Source organism: Meleagris gallopavo, chromosome 24, assembly GCF_905368555.1.
Source record: "Meleagris gallopavo chromosome 24, MGAL_WU_HG_1.1, whole genome shotgun sequence".
Lineage (NCBI taxonomy): Eukaryota > Metazoa > Chordata > Aves > Galliformes > Phasianidae > Meleagris > Meleagris gallopavo.
In genome coordinates this window covers 1,727,815-1,754,205 of record NC_139427.1, presented here as the reverse complement: position 1 = coordinate 1,754,205, position 26,391 = coordinate 1,727,815, and the positions used below count along the sequence as shown (strand labels likewise).

At 50.9% G+C, this 26,391-nt stretch overlaps 2 protein-coding genes and 1 long non-coding RNA gene across 3 annotated transcripts; 2 read left to right on the top strand and 1 right to left on the bottom strand.

Moving 5' to 3' along the window:
• The first annotated feature begins 1,305 nt into the window (after window positions 1-1,305).
• On the top strand, window positions 1,306-9,847 carry ATP6V1B2 (ATPase H+ transporting V1 subunit B2). The gene is made up of 14 exons (XM_010723099.4): window positions 1,306-1,464; window positions 3,762-3,817; window positions 4,276-4,374; window positions 5,036-5,129; window positions 5,230-5,307; window positions 5,523-5,662; window positions 5,788-5,889; window positions 5,969-6,066; window positions 6,313-6,436; window positions 6,844-6,994; window positions 7,363-7,445; window positions 7,532-7,636; window positions 8,009-8,138; window positions 8,261-9,847. Exons 1-14 carry the CDS (start codon window positions 1,356-1,358, stop codon window positions 8,401-8,403), a joined length of 1,512 nt encoding a protein of 503 aa, XP_010721401.1. The 5' UTR covers window positions 1,306-1,355; the 3' UTR covers window positions 8,404-9,847.
• Window positions 9,848-13,521: 3,674 nt separating this feature from the next.
• Window positions 13,522-26,082, bottom strand: LZTS1 (leucine zipper tumor suppressor 1). The gene is made up of 4 exons (XM_085242866.1): window positions 25,949-26,082; window positions 16,611-17,029; window positions 15,643-16,464; window positions 13,522-15,383 (listed from the first exon to the last, which is right to left on the bottom strand). Exons 2-4 carry the CDS (start codon window positions 16,956-16,958, stop codon window positions 14,739-14,741), a joined length of 1,815 nt encoding a protein of 604 aa, XP_085098992.1. The 5' UTR covers window positions 16,959-17,029; window positions 25,949-26,082; the 3' UTR covers window positions 13,522-14,738.
• On the top strand, window positions 18,365-23,738 carry LOC146542834 (uncharacterized). The gene is made up of 3 exons (XR_014887976.1): window positions 18,365-18,971; window positions 22,957-23,041; window positions 23,125-23,738. It is a non-coding gene; the product is annotated as an uncharacterized LOC146542834 (long non-coding RNA).
• Window positions 26,083-26,391: the final 309 nt, after the last annotated feature.

Here is a 26,391-nt window from a genome sequence, read left to right as displayed (position 1 = left end):
GTTGACACACTAATTGTTTCCTTGGGGGGAAAAAGAAAAAAAAGAAAAAAAGAAAAAAAAAGACATTTACAAATTGCCCACTGGCTATTTTTTTATTAAATTAAAGGTTTGATTTACTTTTTCCTCTTTCCTTTTTCCACCCTTTATTCCCATTCCGTCTCTCTTTTTTTTTTTTCCATTTCCCATTTCTCTTTCTCTTATTTTTCTTCTTTTTCCTTTTTTTTCCCTTTTTCTTCCTTTTCCTTTTTTCCCCTTTATTTCTTTCTCCTTTTTTCTTTTTCCTTTTCTTTTTCTTTTTCCTCCCATTTTTCCTTTCTTTTTTTCTTTTTCCTCTTTCTCCTATTTTTTCTTTTTTTCTTTCTCTTTTTTCTTCTTTTTCTTTTCCTTTTTTCTTTCTTTTTCTTTCTTTTTTCTTTTTTTTTCATTTTATTTTCTTTTCCTTTTACTTCTTTTTTTCTTCATTTTTCCCCTTTCTACTTTTACCTATTTTCCTTTTATATTATTCCCTTTTTATTTTTCCTTTTCTCTTTTTCCTTGACCCATTTCCTTTTTCTTTCTTCTTTATTTTTTTTCTTTTTCCCTTTCCCTACCCCCTACACCTTCCCTTACTCCTTCCCTTGCCCTCACTCCTGCCCCTTCCCTTACCCTTACCCTTGCCCTTATCCTTGCCCTTGCCCCTACCCCTACCCCTATCCCTACTCCTATCCCTACCCCATCCCCAACCTCACCCCCTCCCCCTTCCACTACCCTTACACCTATCCCCATCCCCATCCCCTCCCCCTATCCCTATCCCTATCCCTATCCGTATTCCTATCCCTACCCCTACACCCATCCCCACCCTCACCCTCTACCTCACCCTCTACCCCTACCCCTACTCCTAACCCTACCCCTACCCCTAACCCTACCCTTACACCTATCCCTATCCTTACCCCTATCCCTATCCCTATCCCAAACCTCACCCCATCCCCTACCCTCTACCCTTACACCTATCCCCAACCTCACCCCCTCCCCCTTCCACTACCCTTACACCTATCCCCAACCTCACCCCCTCCCCCTATCCCTATCCCTATCCCTATCCCTATCCGTATCCCTATTCCTATCCCTATCCCTCACCCTCTACCTCTACCTCTACCTCTACCCCTACCCTTACCCTTACCCCTATCCCCTATCCCTATCCCTACTCCTACCCCTATCCCTACCCCTATCCCTATCCCTGTCCTTCATCCCCTCCCCCCCCCGCAGCACCCTGGCCAGCTCCCTCCTCTCCCCTACGATCCCCGCCCCGTGCGGGCGGGGCGCGGCGGCTCTATATCAGCGCATGCGCAGCAGGCCTCCCAGCTGGAGCAGCGCACAAGATGGCGGCGGTGGCGGCGGTGCGGGGGATGATGAACAGCGCCGGGCCCGGCGGGGCGCGAGAGCAGGCGGCGGCCTTGACGAGGGACTTCCTGTCCCAGCCGCGCCTCAGTGAGTGCGGCCGGGAGCGGGCTGCGCGGAGGGACTGGGGCGGTGGAGAAACCTTTCCCGGCCGTTGGGCCGGAGCGGGGCCGTAGGTTGTGCGGTACCGTGCGTGGTCTGCGGTGGGGAGGGGGGAGAAAGGGCGAGGGGGACTGTGGGGGCTGAGACTGCGGGGGGGGGGAGCTGATGCTGCTGGGGTGGGGGCTTTCTGTTGGCCTTTCTTTCCCCTGGGCACCGGCTGGGTGGCTGCTGGATGTCACGAGCGCTTCTCTGCTGCTTGATTTTGAACCACCTGGTGTGAAATCCAAAGGAAGCATCGCAATTCCTTCCCCTCCTTCCCGCCCCTCCCCTCCCCCCCCCGGCGTCTGCTGCTCTGCTGGACTCCAAGCCACGGCTTCAGGCAAAGTTGATACCTGTGCAGATCCCAGTTTGTATCTGCTGTCTCATTGCTGGATGTGAAAAACATCATGTTTCGCTCACTTTTGGGGTTGTTATGGAGCAGGTCAGTGTCTGCACATGGGAGCTCTGAGTCTCTCAAGCTGCTTTTGAGGGGAATTGGTGCTTTTTGGTATCATAGATGTTGTTTCCTCATTGCTGGGGCCTGCCCTTCACTGCCGATTGAGGAAGAAGTGCTCGTGAGGTGGTCATGGGACGGGCTGTGTTGCTCAAGGGAACCTTTTCCATTCCTGCAGCCCTCACTGAGCCCTCTGCCAACCCCAGGGCCACAGAATCACAGAATGGCCCAGGTTGGAAGGGACCTCAAGGATGATGAATCTCCAACCACCCTGCCACATGCTGGGCCACCAACCTCCTCATTTAATACCAGCCCAGGCTGCCCAGGGCCCTGCAACCTGGCCTTGAACACCTCTAGGGACAGGGCATCAGCCCACACAGGTGACAGAGCCTTGTGTGCTGGTGACAGCCATTTCCTGCCACATCTGATGGCATTTGGCAGGATTTTGATAACTGAGACAACAGGAATTCCTCCTGAAACCGCTCTGCACCACCACCTTGTGCTTTATCTAATGCAGCCTTGATTATTGCTGCTAAGAGATTATATTGCAACAGTTCAAAGTTGCACTTTGTTGACAGTATACAACATGAACTGTGTGTGCCAAACTTGACAGCTTTTACTGTGCCCAAGCCAGGTGTTACCAGTAGCTCCCCATTGGTGAGGTTTGTACCCTTTTCCTCTGCCTTATGGCATGCCAGCAGTAAGTGCTGCTCTTTTCTGCTCTGCGAATGGCTCCACTGCCTCATTTTTCCATTTGAGGGAAAAGTGATTAACAGTCACTCGTGGTCACTGCTCCCTCATGATCCTGATAAAGCTTTGACTCAGTGTTACTTCTGTCTGAGGGTAGGTGATGCTGAGCTGTACTGTGATGCTGTGTGTCCATAGGGCAGAGCTGTTGCTGTGTTTTCCCAGCTTTTCTGCTGTGCTGATAGCACGGGAATGAATTCTAATTCCTGGGCACACAAGTATTTCTGAGAACGATGTGCAGAGCTAACACGTGAGCTGCTGATGTTTCAGGTGTGAGCCTTACGGTGAGCTATAGTCATGCATCAGGTGTCTTAGGATAACCCAGGAGTAGGAGTAGTTTGACTAAAGTGGAGTTCAGTGTTTTGTAGTGTAGTCCGTTGGCCTTTTCTAGGAGACAGGAAAGGAATTAAAAGATTTTTGTCTCAGCAGTATTGTTTTCAGCATGCCAAAAAAAAATGTGCCTTAACATAGAAGTTCTGCTGATCAGTTTTTAATTGCAAGTCCTGCTTGAATGGCTTTCATCCAGGTCATTGCTGTGTCACGAGGCAGGGCACATCTGTGGCTTAAGAAAGAAAAACCAAAAAGGGAAGTTCAGTGTTGGTGTGAGGGTTATGTCTCCATTTGTTAGGCACAAATTACAGTTACAACCATGACTACTTTATCACTTGTTACAGTCGTTGTTATCTCTGCTATGTAAATATCTTGCAACTGTGTATTTTAGCTTTGCTTTGTAGTGGTGTTTCTGGTGGTAGCATTCTGATGAACCCAAATAAAGGCTTGCAGCAAAGAATTTCTAACAGACAGGAAAATGTCAAGATCATATCTCAATGCTAACCTTGACTGCTTTGCAGCAGTGGCAAAAATGTTGGCAACACAACTCAGCACCTCATCCTTCTTGTGGGGCTCCTAAGAAACAGAGCAATGCAGAGCTCAGCCCCACAGCTGCAAACCTGATCCTGATGATAGGAGTTGAAACTTTGAAAGCTGGATATGGGGAGTTTGTGCTGTTCCAATGAAGTATCTGACTTGTGGCTCTTTCTTCCAGCTTATAAAACTGTGTCTGGTGTGAATGGCCCTCTGGTTATCTTGGATCAAGTGAAGGTAAGGATGAAGAACCTTAATGAATGAAGCCATCAAGAGAGATTTTGCAGGAAGAGCTGTAACAGGTTAAATGTTGACTGTTGTGAAATTCATGCATCTCCTGAGCAATTTAAATACAAGGTTGGTTTCTGACTGCTGAAATAAATGAAAACAAATAGCAGTACAGCTAAAGAGTTGCACTTATGTCAGAAGAAAGTGATGAATAGCTGAGGCTCTTGGGGAAAGAAAGGAAACACTGTTCTAGTTCTGTCAAACAGCTCAAAACTTAATCTAAAATAGACATACATAATCATTTATGTATGATTTTTTTTTCTGATGATAAAATTATTAAGACAAAGGAAAAAAAAAAAACCCTAGGTAAGTGCTAAGCTAAGCTTGCCTGCAGCTGATGCCTTCTGTTTCACAGCTGTACTTTTGAGTTTTTAATGTTTTCCATCCTCTTTCTGTCTCATTTTCAGTTTCCTAGGTATGCAGAGATTGTCCACTTGACTCTTCCTGATGGCACCAGAAGAAGTGGGCAGGTTCTGGAAGTCAGTGGCTCCAAAGCTGTGGTTCAGGTGTGTATGGGGACCAGATCATCTCTTGATGCAAGAGAAGAATACTTTGTGAATCAGCGTGTCTGAATTGCCAGATGTCTTGTGATGCATTCTGTTGGTGCTATAAGCTTAAAAAACAACAACAATGCTACTTATTCCAAGTTTAAAACCATATGAATAATTGTAGGCTGAAAACTGGATTACAGAATGACTTTTTTCCTGTATTCCCTCAAGACCCTGATTAATTTGCAGCTAGTTGAAGGGTATCATGCTGTGTTTGTACAATATTAGGCTCAGGATCAGCTGCTATGCTATGTGCATGTAGGTATTTCTTCTAAGCCACTGTTTTTTGCTAATGCTAATTCTTATCTGAATAACTTTACCCTGCTGGCAAAGGAAAATGCTTGAGATCAAAAGAATGGCACTGGGTCTGTTGGTTGCTGCTGATATCATGAGTTTGTTACAGTAGGTTTTGATGCCATGCTTTGTACCAATGAGCTGCTTTTGAAATCCTTTGCTCACAGGGGACTGCCTTGTTTTTTGTCCCTTATGGCTGATCAAGTTCTCAAGCTGTGAAGCAGCATTCTGGTGCATTATTTTGTGAAGCACAATTCTTATTCCTTCCTGGTTGTTTTTGTGAGTTTCTCTTTTTTTTTTTTTAATTCCCCTGCTATCTTTACAGGTATTTGAGGGCACTTCAGGTATTGATGCTAAGAAAACATCCTGTGAGTTTACTGGGGACATTCTTCGAACCCCTGTCTCTGAAGATATGCTTGGTGAGCACTTGTTTCTTTCTTTAAAGAATGAACAGGCTTATTGCCCACTATCTTATTTTCTCAGTAATTTTCACTTCTATTTTATTGCTGTTTCTTGTAGGCAGAGTATTTAATGGATCAGGAAAACCTATAGACAGGGGCCCCACTGTTTTGGCTGAAGACTTCCTGGACATAATGGGTATGTTTTTCATCTCTTTCTGGTATGCAGGTAGAAGAAAATAACTGTCTTAAGTGATACTTGGAACCTGGTCATGGAAATATATGTCAACTCCAAAGATTAGTAAGCCTGAATGTGTGATTTGCAGCTTTTGACACAAGCCTTGGATCATTGCTCAAAATCAGTGGTAGTTTGATCAAGTGTTGAACAATGTGTGCTTTCTTAAAATCTAATAGGTCAGCCAATCAACCCTCAGTGTCGAATCTATCCAGAAGAAATGATTCAGACTGGCATTTCTGCAATAGATGGTATGAACAGCATTGCCAGGGGGCAGAAAATCCCCATATTCTCTGCTGCTGGTTTGCCCCACAATGAGGTGGGTATTCAGAGCTGTTCTTAAAACTCCTGAAGCAGTTTGCATTTCACCAGGGTTAAAGAGTGAGCAAGTTTAAATTCTTCATCAAATGTGCAGATGCACTGAAGCTTTTTATCTCCCTCTAGATTGCAGCTCAGATCTGTCGCCAAGCTGGCTTGGTGAAGAAATCCAAAGATGTGATGGATTACAGTGAAGAAAACTTTGCCATTGTGTTTGCTGCTATGGGTGTAAGTCAATAATATGAAGGATTTAAGTGCAGAATGCTGAAGTCTGGTCTGAAACTGGTGCTTTAATTTCATGATTTAGGTGAACATGGAAACTGCTCGGTTCTTCAAATCAGACTTTGAGGAAAATGGCTCCATGGACAACGTGTGTCTGTTCTTGAATTTGGCCAATGACCCAACGTAAGTAGTTAGAACTGTGTTGGTTGGGAAAAGCTGAAAAGAACAAATGAACTGAAAGCCATGGTCTCACTGTCGATCTGCAGATGCGATGCTGACATTGTGCAGTTAAGTGGAATATGAAATGCTGGTATTCCAGTTGGTGCATCTTGCAGGTTTTTCAGAGGGTTTTAATGTGTCTGTGACTTCAGGCTGTTCTCTGTGGCCTTGAAGTACCTGCCATAAATATGCCATGCTGTTCTGTTTCAGCATTGAACGCATTATCACACCTCGTCTAGCTCTAACAACAGCAGAGTTCTTGGCATATCAGTGTGAGAAGCACGTGCTGGTCATTCTGACAGATATGAGCTCCTATGCTGAAGCTCTGCGAGAGGTACGTGTTTATGAACTCGCATGCTGAGTGTTGCCTGACAGAGTTCGTAGTATGAAGTGAAAATGCAAATTTTTGCTCCAACTTTACAGTTAGTATTCCTTACAATGTTCTTAAATTAGCCAGGGAGGCCTTTAGTTACTCATTGCTCACCTAAAGTTATGGTTGGTAGTCAGAGAGCTATTACTGTTTCTCATATTTGAATTTAATTCGTGACGTTCAGCTGTTTAACATTTCTGGTTTGCCTTGGCAACAGTTGGGGGTGTCATATTTCTCTTTTAGGGGTTTATGTGTCTGTATCTCAGTACTACTTGCAGGAAGAGGAACTTTCAGTGACTGCTGTAGATTAATTAGGGAAGATGGCAGATCTATCAGAGTGATCTTGGAAATTCTTTTCTCAATCCTCTCAGGTTTCAGCAGCTAGGGAGGAGGTACCTGGCCGTCGTGGCTTCCCAGGTTACATGTACACGGACTTGGCTACTATATATGAGCGTGCTGGGCGTGTGGAAGGCAGAAATGGCTCAATTACTCAGATTCCCATTCTTACCATGCCCAATGATGGTAAGTTTTTTTTTTTTAATAACTAGTACTTGAAATGACTCCTTCAGCACAAACAGAAAGATAGGGGTCCTGTGGCCTTCAGGTTTTTATTTGGTAGTGCAGTTCTTGGCTGCTGTCTCAGTATCATTGAGAAGAATGTTTTGTCATTTCAAGACTACAGGGTTGTTCTCTTGCCCTGTCAGGAGAGCTTACAGCTCTTGTGTAAGAGCACTTAGTGTCATATGGCAGTACTCACTGAGGGCATTTTGCTACAGAAGTCATTTAACTCTTTGGGGGGGGGGGAAAAAAAAACCTGCCATTTCACTGCTGGAAAGGATAGAAAAGGTTTGAAAACTGTCATTCTGTCATTCTTTTTTTTTTTAATAAAGATATTACTCATCCTATCCCTGACTTGACTGGATACATCACTGAGGGACAAATCTACGTGGATAGGCAGCTGCACAACAGACAGGTGTGTACCACAGTGGTTGGAACACATTTAAGATCGCTTTCTTGCTTTTTAAAGTATTATTACTATTTCTTTGTTTCTCTCCTCAGATTTACCCACCTATTAATGTACTGCCCTCCTTGTCTCGACTGATGAAGTCAGCTATTGGAGAGGGCATGACCAGGAAGGATCATGCAGACGTATCCAACCAACTGGTATGTAAAAACATCTTCAGGAAAGGAGAGGCATATTTCAAACAGCTTCTTGCTAATCAACCTTCACCTGGGTGCTCTGTAGCCTTCTGAGTCACCTTCACTTGATTCTCCGCAGCATGAAATGTGAGTGCTGTGTGATGTAGAACACCTAATGTTCTCAGCAGTTACTGCATAAATTGTTCCTTTCTATATTAACCACAGACTGAGTCGTTCTTACTTTACTGGTCACTGTGTAATATGATAATGACGTTGGCTTGAGCTCTCTAAGTGACCTCCAATGTCATCCTTCCAAGCAACCACCTCAACTGCTGTTAAGGTGAGGATGTATTTTAGTTACCAAGGTAAAAGCTCTTCTGTTTTGGTCCCTTTTAGTATGCCTGCTATGCTATTGGGAAGGACGTGCAGGCTATGAAGGCTGTAGTTGGTGAGGAAGCTCTTACCTCAGATGACCTTCTTTATCTGGAGTTTCTGCAGAAGTTTGAGAAGAACTTCATTGCTCAGGGTGAGTGTCAGTTTCAAGAACATCACAGTACATATTAACTCCTAGAATGTCATGTTTTGAGAGCTCCCTGCTCCTGAGACACTTTCCTGCCCCATGTTTCAGTCTGTGGTTGATTTCTGTAGGTCCTTATGAAAATCGTACTGTTTACGAGACCTTGGACATTGGATGGCAGCTTTTGCGAATCTTCCCCAAGGAGATGTTGAAGAGAATTCCCCAGACAACACTGGCTGAATTCTATCCTCGAGATTCGACTGCAAAACACTAGCCACGACTTCATCTCCAACTCCTTGCTCTGTGAAATGCTGTTTGTTTTCCTTTTTTCATGTGTTGATGTTTACTTGTCGCCCTTATAATTAAAACCAAGAATAGGTGACATTTGTGCCAGTGTTCCAATGTACACTGATACCAGTTTTAAAAATATCCCTTCTTCCAAAGCCTGGATCTTCAGGAAGACCTTTAGGCCAGCTCTGATGTATGTGCAATAGCTATTGTTAAGCTTTCCTCTTTTTTTGAACTGGACCTTCTGTAGACATTTCAAATGAATGTCTGAGGATTGCCAGAAACTGCAAGTCTTTAATTTCAAACCAGGAGCACGTGGGTTAGAAAACATGAAAGAGTAAATGTGACTTAATGTTCAAAGCATCTGCTCAGTTTGATCACGTGCAGTTGCCTTGCTGCTGGTAGAACAGATGGCTCTCTGCTGTCCTCCTGCTGTGCCTGAAGACCAGGCTAACATGTGGAAAACGTGGTGCACAATGGCATATCTCTGAAAAATGCAAGTCACTGATTTATCTGTGGCTTAAAATTCTTAAAGGAATGCATGAAGTAAGGACACTAGTGAGCATGCAAGTGCTTTTCTGCTAGCCAAGGGCTCATTGCAGAGGTCACAGGCCAGTGGGTCGCTACCTGAAGGCAGCATGTTATGGCTGAATTAAAGGTTCCAAATTGTATTTTGCAAAGAAAGATTCCTACTTTAACTTTTCTTTTTCATTCTGGCAATGCCAGAAATGCGTGACAGCAGCTAAAGCGTTCTGAGATCAGTAGTGTCCCAGTGGTTAATAAGACTGGGTAATTCAAGGCTCCATGCTGCTACTGAAGGGGATTATGAGAGATGCTAACAAAAAAAAAACCAACAAAAAAAAAACAACCAACCCTCTTTCTGCGAGACACGATTGTACTGGCTGGAGGTCAGCTTTTAAAATGCGTTGGACTAAACAATGCAACAGCAGAAAGCAAGCTAATGTATGAATGGATGCTGAATTCTGCTCCAAAGCATGCTGTAGGTGGCGCTGGGTCCCGAGTCGTGTTGGGAGCTGTTGTGGTTTGCACTCCAGGCACAGATTTGGCTAGCCAGGAGAGCTCAGCATTCCCAAACACTGCGAACTTGGCTAGTCTCTTCAGTGTTATTTCTTACTTTTAAATTAGTTCAGACGAGGCTCAGAGCCCGGTGCTAGCATGCTTGCTGGCTTTTTTTTTTTTTTTTTTCCCCAGGCTTAATGTAAACTTATCTCTGGTCTAGCTCACCAAAGCATGTTGCACCTCTCTGAACGCCTTCAGTGCTAGTCTAGGAAGGTGCTAACGTGACTCGAATGATAGCGTGCTAATTCCAGCTTTCCCTGATGTTTTCTGTGTGCAGTTCTATGGTTTGTTCAGTGTTCTCTGTAACTTGGACACAATAGTAACTTTATTCCAGTGCATTCCACTCTAAAGCTGTGTCAAGTCTATTTTTTCTTGAAGTAGGGATGGGAGGTCGCAAGTGTTGGCATGAGGATACTTTAATGTAGAGAATATCTAAATAAATTAAATATGGAAGGTGTTGAACAAAACAAATTTCTGTTATTCTGTGGTTAGAAACAACTTGGGGTCGTTCTGCAATGGCTGAGCTGTCCTTTGCCACCGAGGTTTCTGTTTACACAAAGGAAAATGCTCCCTAGTCTGCTGAAAGCAAACACTTCAGCTGTCTGCAGTGAGGGCCACCAGAGCCACATGCCTTGTTAGTGGAGCTGGTAGCTTTCAGGGCTGGAGATTTGGCCTTCAATTTCAGGGCTGAATGCTTTGTGCTGCTGAGTGGGTGGCTGGTGCAATCGTTGTGTGATACCACTTTTCCACACGAATCTCAATTGGTAGTTTGTGCTGGAGGAGACTGGGAAACCTCCTCAAGAGGCTGCTTAAGTGTGATCTTAAGGGGTGTGTTGACTCTGCACTTTTCTGTATGAGTGGTGCTACGAAGGGCGAGGGGGAGCTGTGCCCTGGGTGTGTTTATTCTGATATTCTGAGGCTGTCTTCAGTCTCTTCCTATTAACTGTTCTACCATGCTGCAATTCAAGCTGCTGCTTGTGCGGAAGCACAAGAAGTCCTTGAGGGTAGATGAAGACATTACCTCACTCTTTAAAAACTCATTTAGCTGTCCAGGCTGGTTCTGACGGTTGTGTTTTTTTGTTTTGTTTTTTTTTTTTTTCAGTAGGAGAGACACCGAGTTAGAAATCCCATCTCCTCAGCATTAAGAATGGCTCTGTAATTATTGTAGGGAGTTTGAGAGAGATTCAATGCTATAGAGGAAGGAAAATGTAGTATATTAAAAACACGTCTCCAAAAAGGCTGGGAACAAATCTCAGTGTTTTCTACACATTCAGCCATGGTCACTTTTTTTTTTGTCTTGAGGGAGAGCCTGTGGTTAAGGCATGCGAATAACTGCATTAGCAGAGGGCAGCAAGCTGAAAACACGAGGAAGAGGAGAAATTCCAAAGTCCAGTGGATTCCTGAAATCCTTTAGTGGTGGTGAGGGCTGAGGACAAAGGTTGAGCAGCATTCCTGCGGGCAGTGAGCACGGCGGAGTGGGCAGCTGCTTCTCACAAGATACCTGCAAGAATGTGCATGGGGAACATGGCCCCTGGTCCTTGAAAACACTAGAGCAAAGCGAAAGGAATTTTGCTGCTATACTTGCTGCAAATCAGGTCTACTTCTTTACAGCCAGTGGGAGCAAAGGGGAAAAAGAATGAGATGTATCTGCTCCAGCCCAAGGCTCAGAGGTGTAAGCAAGCCTTTGGTGACAGTGTGGCTAGTTCAGGCCAGACAAAGGTTTGGGCTGAATGTAAATAGTGAGGGTGGCTTTGTGCTGAGGATGAAACAGCTGCTGAGTGCAGCTCAGCCCCACAGCCGTGTAGTGGCACTGCTTGCCTGATCTGCTTGTGCTGCCAAGTGAGTGGAGAGGGGATGGAGAGAGCTGCAGCCTGGTGGCTCCAAATCAGCCCTGTTACTGTGCTCCTGATGAGCAGGGCCGCTTCAGACTCTAAATCACCTGGAAATGGTTGTTTTGCTATTAAATATTCAGTGGTGCAAAAACTGTTTCAGAAATTATTGGTCCCACTGGAAGCAGCTATCACACAGCAGTGATTTCTGGTTTGCTTGGCTGCCAGCGCCTGTAAATGCAGTGAGTTTCTGAGCAGCGGGGCAGGGCTGCTTTGCCTTCTCTTGGCTCTCTAAGGTCAAGGGCTGTGCTCAGAAGCACCAAAGCAGCCTGCTGGGGCTCTTCAGCTCTGACCTGTGTGAGTTAGTTCAGGGTTACTTGCTGCTTTAATGGGGTACGTTTGCCTGGCAGAGCTTTGGTGACAGTATCCCATTTAGATTTGCCCTCATCCACATGGGCAGCCAGGCTGTGCTGTGGGATGGCCAGAGCCTGCTGGGCAGAGATCCTCGCCTTCTCGTTTTGCAGCTCCCCTAGCTGCTGGAGGAAACCAGCATATCCTGCAGACAGGCAGCTCCCAGGTAGCAAATAGTGCAGCAGAACAAAAATAGTTTCAGCCTGAGGCCCTGGGAACAGGCTGGGGCTTGCCGTGCAGCTATTTTAGCACTATGCAGCTATTTTAGCACTGTGCTGAGAACAGAGCTGTTCCTACAGGTAAGAAAACGAGGGGAAGCAAAGAGGCACTTGAGGCATGAGAAGAGAGGTGTCCTTGTGCTTTAGGAACCCCACAGCAGGAACCATGGTGCTCAGAGCTGTCCCTGCAGGTGAGGGACGCTTTGCATTGGGAACAAAAGGAGCTGAACAAACAACCCAATATTTCATGGCACGGTGACAGCAGGTACCATGCTAAATGGGACGTGGTGATCTCACAGCTGCTGCCTCGGTGCATTTACACAGTATTTCCCTCTTCGGCAATGACTAATGAGGACTGCCTGGGGGTCCCATCCCCTCTACCCCCCGGTTTCAGCCTCAGCCCCACAGCAGCTGCTGCCTCGCTGCAGAGCAAACAGTGGCCACTGCCCCTCGGAGCAGCAGATGCGAGGCAGGCCGGTGCGGGAGCTGCTGCGGGGGATTTGCACATCAAAAGCAGCTCTGCCTCCTCGCCCTGTGTGCGGGGCGGTTCGGGCTAATTGCTCTTTCAAAGGCAGCTCCGGTCGTGTCTCTGCTGGGATGTTGGGTCTGACTGAGCCCCCCCATAGCGGAAAAGTAGCCTAGTGGCACGGAGGTGTTAAGAAAAGATGTAAATCAGCTTTCCTCTCTCTCGAAGCTTATTTCCATCTGCTGATTCGTTCAACAACTAATTCTGGCTCCTTCTGTTGAGCGGAGTTAGGCTCGAGCAGCTGGGGCAGAGCTAATGGGAAGCACCAACCCACAGTCCTGCACAGAAGCATTGCTGCTGCTTTGTCCCCCAGCACACACTGGTGCTGTGTTGGGTACCACTGGTGTCACCAGGGTGCTCTGCTCCTCAGTGCAGCAGAGGATGCCCCCAGCTTTCTGTGATGTGATTTCTTCCTCCCAGTTTGGAGGGGAAAACAATGCATTACAGTCAAAACTTGACTTTGATCGGGCTATGTTCCCTGTATCTCTTCTAAGTTCTTTACAGAGAGAGTGATGAGGTGTTGGAACAGAATGCCTAGAGAGGCTGTGGATGCCCCGTCCATCCCTGGAGGTGTTCAAGGCCAGGTTGGATGGGGCCCTGGGCAGCCTGGGCTGGTGTGAAATGTGGAGGTTGGTGGCCCGACGTGTGGCAGGGGATTGGAGTTTTGTGATCCTTGAGGTCCCTTCCAACCCGGGCCATTCTGTGATCTCTACCTGTTTTCACAGTGAGGCAGCACTGCTTGGGCTGCTCTGGAAATGAAAACCAACCCATTGCAGAGCGCAGGGGTTTTGTCTTCTCCTTTCCATGCTTGCAGCAAGGTGCTGCTTTTCCATGCAGGAGTTATCCCAGCTAAACAGAGCACAGGGCAGCCCACCTAGTAAAGGGCTGGAGGTGAGCAGGGCCATGTGGGAGGATGGCTTAGAAGGGACCTTGGTGATGCTGTGATGAATGTCTCTTATCTCTTGGGGAATGATGTGCCATCTAGAGATGTGGGGGAAATGCTCTGACCGCTGCCTGGAGACCCCTGGAGAGCACAGAGATGAGTTTGAAAAAAATTATTTATAAATAAAACCATAAAATTAACCAGTAGTTTACATCAGTCACCGGAAATAACATCAAAAAAGAACCAACAAATAATACAAACAAACAAACAGAAAAAAAAACCTGCAGAAAAATAATAATTATCTGTACAGGCTGTGGCCGGCCAGCTGCCAGCTCACACATCTCACACACCTGCAATGCTCACGGTCACACACAGCGTTGTGCAAAGGCAGCAGTGGGCACCTCTGGGCAATCACATCATACAGCATTGAGTGCTGGGGATGAGGGGTTGGGGTGGTGGGGGCAGGAGTGGGGCTTGGAGGGGGCTGAGCTCTGCTCCTGTGGTGGGGAGCCCATGGGAGAGGGGCTCTGGCTTGGGTGTGGGTCCCTGATCTGCAACCTTGGGGCTCAGCCGTGGGCTGGGTGGGGACGTGGTGGTTGCTGAGCAGTGCAGAAGGCACAGACTGGTTTCTGTGGGTCACATCTGTGGGTGAGGGGTGTTGGGTTGTGCTAGGAGTGCCCCTGTGCTTCGTGGCAGGGAGGAGCTCATCCTGCTCGCGGTGGTGGGAGGAAGGATATATGGCCAGCAGTGAGTGGTGATACGTGGGTGCTGGTAATGGGGTGGGGGCTCAGCCTGGGGCTTGTGTGACTGCTGTGATGGGAGAACAGGGAAAAAAAATGCATTTTTGGTTGCTGTGATTCTAAAAAGACAGGGAGGAGGCAGGAAGCGTTAACTCTGGATTTTCTGTATAAAATAGATATCCCCTCCTGATGTCTGGGTCATCCCAACCTCTGCTCCCTGGAGCTGGAAGGCACCATCCCTGCGCACTGAAGGTTGCTCCCATGGGTGTGAAGTAGTGCATGTGTGCAGGGTCCTCCCCGAGGCACTGCAGGAGCTGGAGGGCCGGAGTGGGTCATGTGGGGTCCATAAATAACGGGGGAAAGCAGCTCTATACCCTGTCCAGGCTGTAACAGGAAGCTGGGACCAAGGGCATCATCCCACTATCGAGCATTTGCCCATGTCCCATTCCCTGTTTGCCCTCATTGCTGGTCCTACAAGGGTCGGGGGAGAGGGGGGGGGGCTGCAGGACGTCACCATTGGCACGAGTGGCTTGTTGGCCTCGAACACAACAGGCAGCAGCGAGGAGCTGGCCGGACGCTGGCTCCTCTAAATAAATACATGGCTCATCAAACAGTACAGGGAAGAGGAGTGGGGTCAGATCTCAGTGGCTATGATGTCCTCGTAGGGCACGTCAGCGCCGGGGATGTCCAGCTCAATGGGCTCCTTGCCATCCTCCCCCGCCGCGAGCTGCTGCAGCATCTTCTCCAGGTTCTGGTTCCTCTTGTACATGTGCAGGTAGCTCTGCTGCAACTGCTTCTGGTAGTGGATCACCTTCTCTTTTTCCTCCCTCCACGTCTGCCGCTCCTGCTGGAAGCTGGAGCTCATCTGCTCGTTGCTGTCCCGTTCAGCTTGCAGCTCAGCCCGCAGCCTCTCCACCTCACCTTGCAATGCCTGCACCTCACTGGGCCGGGTGGCATCACTCAGCTGTGCCCGGAGCATGGCCATCTCTGCCCGCAGCTCAACTATCTCCTGCTCCAACAGGTTGACCTTCTCCCTCAGCAGCTCGGACTCGTTCTTCTTGCGCTGCAGCTCATTTTCACACACCTCCAGCTCTATGGCTTTGGTGCGCAGGGAGCCCTCCAGGTCCTGGGTCTTCATCTCCAGCCCTTCCATCTTGGCCCTCACGTCCTTCAGCTGTGCTTTCAGGCTGAGGATCTCAGTGGTCTTGGTGGTGAGCTCGGTCTGGGACTCCTTCAGCTGCTGCTTCAGCAGGGAGATCTCCCCTGACTTCTGGCACACCTGTGGGAAGACAGCGCTCACATTAGGGCTGTAGTCACACCGAGATTATCACAGAATCATTACACGGTTAGTTTGGAATGGATCTCAAAGACCATCAGGTTCCAACCCCTGCCAAGGCTGATTGCCAGCTGCTACATCCAGCACCAGAGGGGCTGCTGATGGTGTGGATACCAATGGAGAAGAGCTGCAGGGTTTGCTGCCACCCCTCCCCTGCACACCTTTGCATTCTGCACCACAGCTCTGTGCCTCTGGGCCTTACCTCCCATTGTGTTTCTTCCAGCGCTGGTGCAAAGCTGGTCTTCTCCTTCTCGTAGGACCTCAGCTTGGTCTCCAGCAAATTTTGCTCCTTCATGAGGTTCTCCAGCTCCTCCCGCAGCTGCTGCTTCTCCTGTTGGAGCTGGAACACCTGGAGCTGGAGAACTTGCTGCGTGCGCTGGGTTTTCTGCGAGCTCTGCTTCAGCTTGCTGTTGCACTTCTGCTTGAGCCCCTCCAGCTCCTCCTTGCAGCGCCGCTGCTTCTCCTCGTACACCTGGCAGGAACTGGCTTCCTTCTCCTCGAAGCTCAGCTGTAGCTCCTGCAGCTCTCCCTCCCTCTCCAGCAGCTTCTGCTCCAGCTCCTGGATGGTGGACTCATCTGTGGAGATGGGTGAGCGGATGCACGCGGTCTTCTCGGCGGCGCGGTGCTGGGGGGCTTTGCTGGGGTTGAGGATTTTGTTGCCACCGTCGGAGAAGGACATGGCCTTGAGGCTCATCATGTTGCTGTCCTGGATGATGGCACACTGCATGATGTTGTGTGCAGAGCCCCCGAAGCGGCTGATGGGCCCCACGGGGGTGACGATGGGGTCCAGCTGATAGCTGCTGCTGGTGCTGTGGGTGGGCAGGCTGGACATGGAGTTCCTGCCTGAGTCAGACAGCCCTCCTGAGCACAGCGCCGGCTTCAGCTCCTGCTCCTTGCCTTTGTCCAGGGGGTGAAGCTGTGTGGGGAGGTGAGCTCCATTCTCTGGGGTTGAGTGGAGGACGGCACTGGAGCGGGGCAGTACTGGCTTGAAGGCGGTGGGTCGTGCCGTGGGTTTCTCCACACCCTGGGGGAAGAGCAGAGCCCATCAGCATAAACCCACCACCATCCCTTCTGCCCCCCAAAGCCCTGCCATAAACCCCAAAGGTGAGCACCCCAAGCACCCCATAGGGCAGGGAGCCGTGTGTTTAGGACCCCGTCTCCCCTCCTCACCACTTCCAGCTGGCTGGGGAATGGCCTCAGCTTCTGGGGTGTGGGTGTCCCAAAGTCCACCCCGCTGCTCCCAGCCTGGCCCAGCTCCGAGCTGCCCAGCGCGGTGTAGTCCGTGCGGTGGGGACCGGGTGCCTTCTGACTGACTTTGATGTAAAAGAAGTCCTCATTCTTGCTGCTTTTGGAACCCGATTTGTGGCCGGATTCCTGGGAGAAGCCAAAGCGGAGCAGCCCGTCCGAGTACCTGTTGAGCTTCTTCAGATGGGACGACTTACGGAGCTTGTACTGCGAGGCACGGCAGTGCTTGCTGTGAAAGCTGTGGCCAGAGATGAGACTACTGACACTGCCCATGCTGCTGCCGGGCAGGTGGCACGCTGGCTGTGATCATAGCAGAGCCCTCGCTGTGCCCGGGAGCTGCAATCCTATGGGAGGCAAAGAGCAAAGTGAGCACCGCAGGGTGGAGGTGGGATGCAGTCTGCACCCAGCGCTGGGAGCTGATCCTGGAGGTGCAACGCTGACAGCATGGAAAGGGTCACGCAGAGGGCATCCCCTGCACGTGAGGGTGCTTCATCACCCTGTTCTCCCATTCCTCTTCAATTTTCAGTGCTCCTCTTAACCCACCTGAAAAGGGATGCTGCGAGGCTTAATTATGCTTAATGTTGCTTAATGTCGGTGCAGCACTTCAGAAGAGGAGAGGCATTGTGTGTGTGCTGAGCATTGTGATTAGCGTTCAGAGGTATGCAGAGCATTAATTCTCTTTGCTAAGGGGGGAAAAAGCAAAAAAGGATCAAATCCTGACTCCTGGGGGCCCTCGCAATGCCTTCCATGGGGTAATTAAAGGGTGAGGTGGGGAGAAGGGGAACAAGCTGCTGGTGGGCGGGTATGAGAGCATAACCAAAGTGAGCTAAATTTGGGTTGCACAGCGAGATGTCAGAGAAAGAGGAATTGTTTGATGGCTGAATCACTTGGGGAGCGTGAGCAATTGGAAGCAGCATGCTCTGCTCTGCATGCAACCTGCTGCATGCAACCTGCTGCACACTTCTGTGCTTGGTGCTGTGGGTGCTGCATAGTTTGGCTTTGCTCTGGGGTGCCCATAGCACAGAACACTGGGGCACCCTCACTGCCTTCCTGGTAGGAGCTGCTCCAATGTTATTTCTATGTTTTGTCATGTTCTGACTCTCTGTCAGGCTCCTCTGCACCCTGAGCTCGATAACTGCAGCCTATGCCCATCCCTCAGCTTAATTTCTTTTCTTTTCCTCTGTGCCCCAAGGACTCACATTGATTAAGTGTCAAACCAAAGTCCCAGCAAGACAGAAGATCCGCTTTAATCCCTAAATCCATTTTTTGGGAGATTAAGAGAAGTGAGCCAGCAGCCCGTCTGGATGCTGATGCACTGGAAGTGATCCATGAGTTTGGGTTCATTCATTTTTACAGGGTGAGAGGCACAACAGTGGAGGAAGTATTGCTGCAGGGAATGGGATAACAGCACTGTGTGTGCACCTGCATGGATTTGTGGGTGCCGGCAGCTGGGGAGGGAGCACTGGGACTTTCCAGCCCCTTGAAAAGGAGGTGTTCCCATCCAACCCACGCGTGCCTGGGAGGGTCAGGCACGGCTTTTTTCTTCCCCTTCCCTCTGCCGATTTAATTTGAAAGCTGTGGAGGTGTTGGCATTCAGCACACAGCGTGAGCAGGAAGGAAAAGGCTCTGCAGGCTCTGCACAGCAGTGAAGGTCGGGGTGGTGCTCGGAGCCAGGGATTGCCCTACAGGGGACCATGCACATCCCATGCAGTGCTCAGCAACTGCAGTGCTGCATGCAGGGGCTTGTGGTGCTGTGAGCAGTGCAGGCTGCCCAGATAGGATGAACTGAGGCTGGACCCGGTCTTATTTTTTGCAGAAAGGGGGGAAAAAATGAATGGCATGCCACATTCCTTCCAAAATCCAATCATGCCTGCCCTGCGATCACGCGCAGGAGGGCAGCTCTCCCTGCAGATTGCAGGAATTTAATCTTATCTCCTGGCAGCACGGTTTCTTTGAAGCCTTTCCCTCTTCCCTGCAAAGCTTTCACGGGCAGTTGCTTTCTCTCACCTTAGTGAGAGCCTTCTTTCCTTTCCAGGCTTCGCAGCATCGCTCTTTCCCTGCTGATCCTGTTCTTCCCCTCCAGTATCTGAGCTCTTCCTTCTCCCCTGCACCCTCTCACCCACTCTTTTTCCCTCTCACATTATTATTCATCATTTCTGTGCAGATGCGCCCACACATCTGGGTGTTTATTGGGAGGTGCACGGATAGCACAGGAGCAGAAGCAGCAGCTGCCAAGAGCCCGGATCCGGGAGGAGCATCCTTCCTCTTTCTGTCGATCACTGCCAGGTGATGTGCCCATGTTTTGCTCAATGATTTGGGTCTTTGAGACACTCAGAACGTGGCCCCAGGGGGGAAATGTGGACATTTCTATGGTGAAAAGCAATGCATGTGCTGCCTGCAGCATCTGATTAACGACTTAATGAAGAGGCGGCTCAATCCAAAACTTAGCAGCAATCTCACTGGGCTGGGATTGAGATCTGGAATCAAAACTGGGATTGAATGGTTTGAATTTCAGGCAAAGTGCTGATATCACATGCTTGCAAACACCGCACCCGGGAGCTGGACAGACCATGTGTGAGCATCCATGGGGTGAGCATATCCATGCCTATGCCCAACCCAACTCCCCGTGCCCAGCTCCTCCAACCCCTTTACTTTGGTCCCCATGGAAATGGCAGCTATGAGGCCTGGAGAGCCCCATCAGCAGCACCGACCTTGCCCCCACCTGGTGATCCTCACCCTCATCGCACTAATGGGAATGAACTCAACACAGCCCAGGCAGGCGCTGTCCTTGCGGTGCTGCATTGTGGCCGTGTGCTGGCAAAGGGCCCCACGACAAGGCTTTCATTCACTCTAATTCATTGTCCCCCTGCTCATTCATTGACATTCATTGGGATCGTTTTGATCGGAGGCAGCGAGTGAATTGCAGCGGGGCTCACAAAGCGCGCACCATGTGTTCTGCCCTGATTTGCCATTAGTGAAGGGGGACACTCCAGATGAAGAATAACCAGCCTCAATTACATGTTACATCCACTCTAATAGCCCAGGAGTCCATCACACTTAATGTTATTTCAATGAACACTGGGAGAATTCACACCCCCTGGCTGGTGCTTGTTAGAGGAGCCAGCAGTGCCTTTGGCAGAGGGTTTGGTGGGCTCAGTGCCAGAGTGGCAGCCGTAGCATGTGCTGTGCCAGTGTCCCCTGGCAGCTGGGCTCCTGGAGGTGAAGGTTTGTTGCATTGAGCAACTACAAAGAAATCCAGACCTGCTTTGGAGCTCGTTGGCAGCACCGAGTGCTGCTTCCTTGCACCCAGGTCCTGCAGAATGTCTCAGGTGCTCTTTATTTCTGCAGAATTCTGCATCAGCACTGGGAAGAGCAGAAGGAGCTGCAGGCACCTGTGTAGCGTGCAGCCTGGTCCTGACCCGGGGTGAGCCCACAAGTGGCCTCAATGGGCGTTGGTGTGATGATGTAGGTGGCACTGAGGCGCCTGGATTAAGCCACGATTAGGGAACCCAGTACTAGGGTAAGAGGAATTTCTTGAATTAACAATGAATCATATTGGCAGAGCGAGCTGGTGAGGATATTGACTCAACACCCGCTGCGCAATGCCTCCTCTCACTCTGTCTGATCCCTATGTGGGGAAGCCACTGCGTTTCTCTGAGCAGAAACCCTGCTGGAGGCAGGGAGAGGCTCCTGCACTGCTGGGGACGATTGCACAACCTGCAGAAATACAAGTCAGCAAAGCCCGGACTTCAAGTGTCTGCATTCCTGCAGAGCCTTGTGCTTTCTCTGCAGCTAATGCTTACTGGACAGTTCGCCTACGCTAATAGCACAGGCAGGTGCGTGGGCTACAGAAGTGACAGATCTGTCTCTCGAGCCCAAGGGGGACTTAAGAGCAAGACAAACTTGGTGCTAACGGCTGCAGCAAGCAGTTCTACTCAGAAAAAGCTGTGATTTCTGGTACCCAAGGATGTTGGTGCCCAAGGGGCTGGTTCCCATAGGAGATGGTGCCCAAAGAGGACGCTGCCCAAAGGAGATGGCTCCCAAAGGGACTGCCCTACAACACACTGCACTCAGAGCTCCCCAGCTCAGGGATGCACTGCCCAGTAGCGTTGCTATGTGAGCTTATGGTGAAGGACCATCTCCCAGCCTTCACCTGGCCGCGCACAAAGAACCCCAGCTGTGCCATGCAGGAGCTCCCTGAGCTGCTCCCAGCTCTGCCCCGCTCCCATAATAAATGGACCCTGGCACTTGTTGGTGAATCAGCAGCCAAGCAGCACCCACATGTCCCCACAGTCATGTTCCCAGCACAAAGGAAATGTTTGTATGAGACATACTTAAATATTCCTTGGGTGGGGAGAAAGATCCTTTCAGCTCGCTTCACTTCTAAGAGCATCTGGCTTTTCCTGCTAACAAGCAACAAACGCTGCAATTAAAGCCCTGCTAATTGGGAACGCAGAAATGCTCAGGTCTGGTGGAACCCAGGATTTTTCTACTGAGCTGTGGGGTGGGGATTTTGCACCCCCAGGATGGGAGTTGAGAGGGCCCTACGGGGCTGGCAGGTGGGAAGCGGCCGCGCCGTGCCCGGGAGCTGTGGGCTGCTTATTTTGGGAACCGTCTGGGGCCGGCAGCTGGTGCTGGGGTGGGTGACAGCTGAGCATGGCTTTCACTTGGGATCTGCGAGGCCCCTTCTCGCGCATCTATTTCCGACCCTGTAAAACACAATCTGGCAGTGTGTGAGGATGGAGGAGGGGGTGGGCACTCAAAAAAGGGGGCTGGCAAGGGGCTGCCTCGCCTGGCAGGTGCCCCTGAGCGTGGTTGGGATGTGCAGAATGCTGTCCTTCCATCCCCACAGCTCAGCAGAGAGTGTCTGTCCCACACGTCTTCCGTGAGCTTTTTCCAGGATCTCATTGATGCAAAGGATGCAGCCAGAAATAGCAAAAGCTTCACGTAACCAGAGATGTGCCCTAAATACGGCTCCTCCAGGCTTTCTGTTCCATGGGCTTTGCATGCATCTTCCTCTGCCCCCCAATCATGGGTACAGCATGAATGAGTGATGGGGTGTCTGTTGCCCACTGGGTTCTGCCAGAGTGGGAGCACCAAGGGTTTCTCCCATTTCCTCAAACTGCCAAAAAAAAAAAAAGCCAAAAAAAACAAACCAAACTGAGGCTCTTTCTTTCTGCTGCAGCCCCCCCAGAACACACAGAGGAGAAGCATCCTCTCCATGGACAGGGAAAAATTTAGAACTGGAGCTGTGGGCTGCCATGGAGACCAGGCTCCATCTGCAGTGCTCTTCTTGCCTCCCCCCCCCCAGCAGGCAGAGGAGCAGCCAGGAGCCCTCATTGCCTCCATGCTGCTGCCCCTTCCCTTCCCATGGGCTTTGAGCACCTTTTGGGGCTACAAAAGCAAATCCACATTCTCTGGGTGCTCTGCTAAGTGCTGGGAGGGAAAATAACTGGCCTGGATAGCTGAGCACTCTAAATCCATGAGCTTAGCAAGAAGGCTGAGTATCAGGGAAAGAATTTTTCTAACATAGGACTTCATGTCTGCCACCAAACCAGGCTCTCTGTGTTAAGCCCACATCACCTTCCCAGCACCCAAGCTCCAGAGCAAAGCCACGCACTCCTTCTGCACCATCCTTTCCTGTCTGCAATACCAGTTGTGCTGTGATTTCTCTCATTCTGGGTATTTTTGTACCCCACGCAGTGCTCAGCCAAGAGGGAGCTGAGAAAAGGCAACTTCTGCCTGCTGACAACAAGCCAGGCTCCGTCCCTGTCGTGCAGAGCATCTGCTGTGCTGCCTCTGTCTGCTCACATCCTTCAGCTCCTTTTGCTTTCCAGAGCATTACATTCCCCCATCCCTGCTCTGCTCAACTGCTTTGGTACAGCAGCCACAGAAGGGAAAAGAAAAGGCAAATTCATTTCTCGCTTCCTATTTCCCTCCTCCTCCTTTTTTCCCAAATTGGCCCATTGCGCATTCCACCCCTTTAATGCCTGGCTGCCAAATGGAGCAGTTCTTTCCAAAGAGAAATGCACATCAAAGTTGCAAGGAATATTCAATTAACCTTTAAATAAGATCATCCACAAGTGGCTGATGGAGATGGCGTTTAATTGTTAAAAAAAATAAACACAGCCGCTTGCATTTCAGAGGGGCATTTCTGTGATACAGCTCTGCCTTTTGCTGCTGTTGTGGCTGATGTTTTGCTAAAAGGCAATTAAATATTGAGATACGCCTTCCAACTTTCCCTCTGACACCATTCTCTTTGCTTCTGCAGGATTGGAAGTGGATGCATTTCTCCCTTCTGCATGCAGGAAACCTCAACAATGCTGCGCAGCGGAAGGGAGATGTTTGCTCCAAAGGTGAGGATCCCTAACAAGTAATTAAGAACCCCTTTATCCCAAGGAGGACAGCATGCTCATGCATTGCTACCCTCTGCTGGAAGGAGCTGCCTTGGAGAGGCCTGGCAATAGGATAACAGAGATTGCTTTTAGCTCAAGAGGAGAACTTTGCAGGAGGAAGAGGAAGGTCTGAACACAGCGCTGCTGCCTGGAGCTCCCAGCTGCAGAGTGCTGCAGGGACAGCATCCCAGCCCTGCTTGTGTAACAGAGTGCCCCTTGCTCCTGTTTTTTCCCCTCCCTAACAAAGCAATGGCCACCCAGCACTTCCACAACCAACCCACTGAGCCTTCCTGCTCTAGGGGGCCCTTTTCTTAACACCACTCCAAAACACCCATTGCTGGCAAACAGCCCCTGCAGGAAATCCTCTGTGACCCACGTGCCAAACCTTCACGCATTCCCTGCTATTTTTAACTCAGCCCCAATGGCAACCACCCACATTGCTCCTGCCCACTGCCGCCTGCCTGCAGCCCTGCAGCAGCTCACAGCCCCCAGACTGCAATGGTGAATTGGGCAGAGGGGTTTCAGCACCTCCAACAGAACTATTTATCAGTACATGCAGCATTCAGGGGCTTTAGCAGCACTTTGCTGCAGCAGTGCTATTGTCACTTATCCACATTGTGGGGTTTTGAGGGGGGACTGGGAGCTCTCACTGCTGCAGATGGAGATGGGTTTCTGAATGGTCCCAAAAGAGGTGGGGAGCTGCTCCAGCCCTCTGCTCCTGGTTGCACAGAGCCTGCTTGGTGGCTGCCCACCTCCTGAATGCCTCAGATGCCTCACCTGAGTGTGTGCTGAGCATGACTGTACCTGCCTGCAGCAAATAAAGGCTTTTCAGGAGGGGAAAACAGCGATTGAGTGTGAATGATAGCATCGGAGTGAGGAGGGACGAGATGGGACAGAAGCTCTGGGATGCCCCAGCCTGCATCCCAGCAGGTGTCTCTTTTCCATGTCCCTCTGCTTGGGGCTGGGTCTGCCCTTGTCTGTATGGGCTGCCTGCTCTGCCTGTTGGTTCCTTACACAGATCCCTTTTCTTGAAATCTCCTTTCCCTGAGCCTCAAATTCATTCGCCTCCCACCTCTCCGCAGTGCCAAGGAAGAGTGACTAAGGGGTGGGTGGAAGGAACGGCTCAGGACTGATTTAGCAGCCCCAGTGCCAGGAGGAGGGGTCAATAGAGGCACAGCTGGGGGCACACAGAGCCCAGTGGGAGCCACGAGCATCCCCCGCAGCACCCGATTGTGCTCCCGAGCTCACTTTTGCAGCTGCCATTAATTGCCCCCTCCGCTGATTGCTTGCACCGATGGTTTTTTGCTCTTGTAATTCTTTGTCCTGCTGATTAATGGCCCCGGTGATTAATGGCAAGGGGGGCTCTGCGGGTCCTGGGCTGGATGGAGGTGTGAGCCCATGGCCGTGAGCGCAGCTGGCGGGGTAGGCTGGGGGCAGGCAGCCAGGCAGGCTCTCGTGCTGATTATTTCAAAAGGAAGGTTCGTTGGCGTCTGGAGCGATGCTATCAGTGAGACTGATAGCAGAGACTTTGTTTCCTGCTCGTGTTGCACTTGCTGCAGCTTTCAAGGAGGAAAACAAGCTCTCCGGAGGAATCTGGACAACCATAGGGACTGCTGCATGAACACGAGCCTGCTCAGGAAAATGGGTCAGGTGCTGCTCCCTGTGCTGAGTTCCCAGGTCTCAGCTCACTTGTCAGCACCAAAAGGCCCTCAGACTGGTGTGCAGTGGTGAGGAGGTGCCCGGGGCACAGCACTGCTGGGGGGGTCAGCCAAAGGGAACAACAGGAAACCAAACAGAGCGCCCAGCAGCAGTGATGCAGATGGGACTGGAGGAGGTCAGCAATGGGGGTAGAGGTTGGGGCTCCTCCACATCCCTGGGTCAACAAATGTTGTGTTGGCCCCACTGGGAGTTACACCAATGAGCAGATAAATACTCCTGAACCTGGAGAAGGAGAGTCCCTGTGGGTATCCTGCCCTTTGGAGGCAGCCAGCTGCAAACTCCCAGGGAAGATAGGAGTGCAGTGCTGGGGCTGAACGCTGTCCCTGTGAGGCTCTGTGGAGCTGCTGAGCAGGGAAGACCCAAGCTGACTCCAGCCACAGCAACAGTGCCTGAGCTCTGTTTTTAAGGGCAGAGATGAATTGCTGGCTTTCCAGGATCTGAGAGCTCTGCATCCTCTGCTCAGCCGTGACCTCCTCCGTGCATTTACGTGCACACACACACACACACACAGAGGATAGCACCGGCACAAGGAAAGGCTGACACACGACCGGCAGAGCCCAGCTGCAGGCTCGCACTCAGCATCCCGACACCATCAGTCCTCACACACGGAGGATCCCAACACCTGCACAAACCACAGCCTCCCGCACAGCAGCCCTCTGCACCCACGCCGCCCACCCGCTCTCCCCACGCTCCCCCAGCAAATAATATCCGACGCCAGCACGGCTTGATGCTCACAACAAGGCAGATAGACGTCCATCTGCACGTTTCCCAAAGAGTTCGAGGGCTGTACAGCCAGCAGCAGCCTGATCCGAGGTGCTGAGCAGGCACAGTTCCCCCTCTCCTTGAAGTTTGCCACTCTTCGGATAGAAGCGATGGGGCAGAGCCGAGCACAGCAGCCGCGGAGGGGTGCGCGCAACCGGGGCCGCGCTCGCGTTAGGGGGAAGGGGACACCCGCAGGACCCCCCCGGACGTGGAGGTACCCGAACCCCGAAGCTCACGGCTGGGAGCGATGCTCGCCGCCGTGCGGGGCCGCCCGCTGTCCCCGCGCCGCAAACCCCTCCGCTCCGTTCCGCCCCCCTCCCCGGAGCTCCCCGTCCCCCGACGGCTCCCCGTCCCCCCGCGCAGCCTCCGGTCCCGATGGGTTCCCACCTCGGGTGGCCGCAGCCCGCAGAGCTCCGCGGGGCTCCCGGTGCGTGCCCGGCAGCAGCATCCCCGCTCGGAGGCGGCGGAGGAGGAGGAGGAGCCCGGAGCCCCGCGCATCGGCCCGCCCCGCTGCATCCCCCGGCCTTTGTGTCCCGGCCGTGCCCCCACCTCCCCCCGCCCCACGGCCGGCACAGGGTGTTCGTGGAGGGATAGGTCGCTTTGCTCCCCAGACTTGAAGCGTGGAGGGGGTTAAAGGAGGACAAGAGGTGCTCGGGTTGAGCGCCTGGCACCGTCGGTGCCTCTGAGAGCTCAGCATGGGGAGAGCCCGGAGATCCGAGCAGCAGCCGGCAGCGGGGGGTGCAGCTCTGCTCGACCTCGTTCAGGGCAGGGGCTGGGAGGGCAGACTCCGCTTTCTCCCGGCTGGATCACACCATTCCCCAGCCACATTC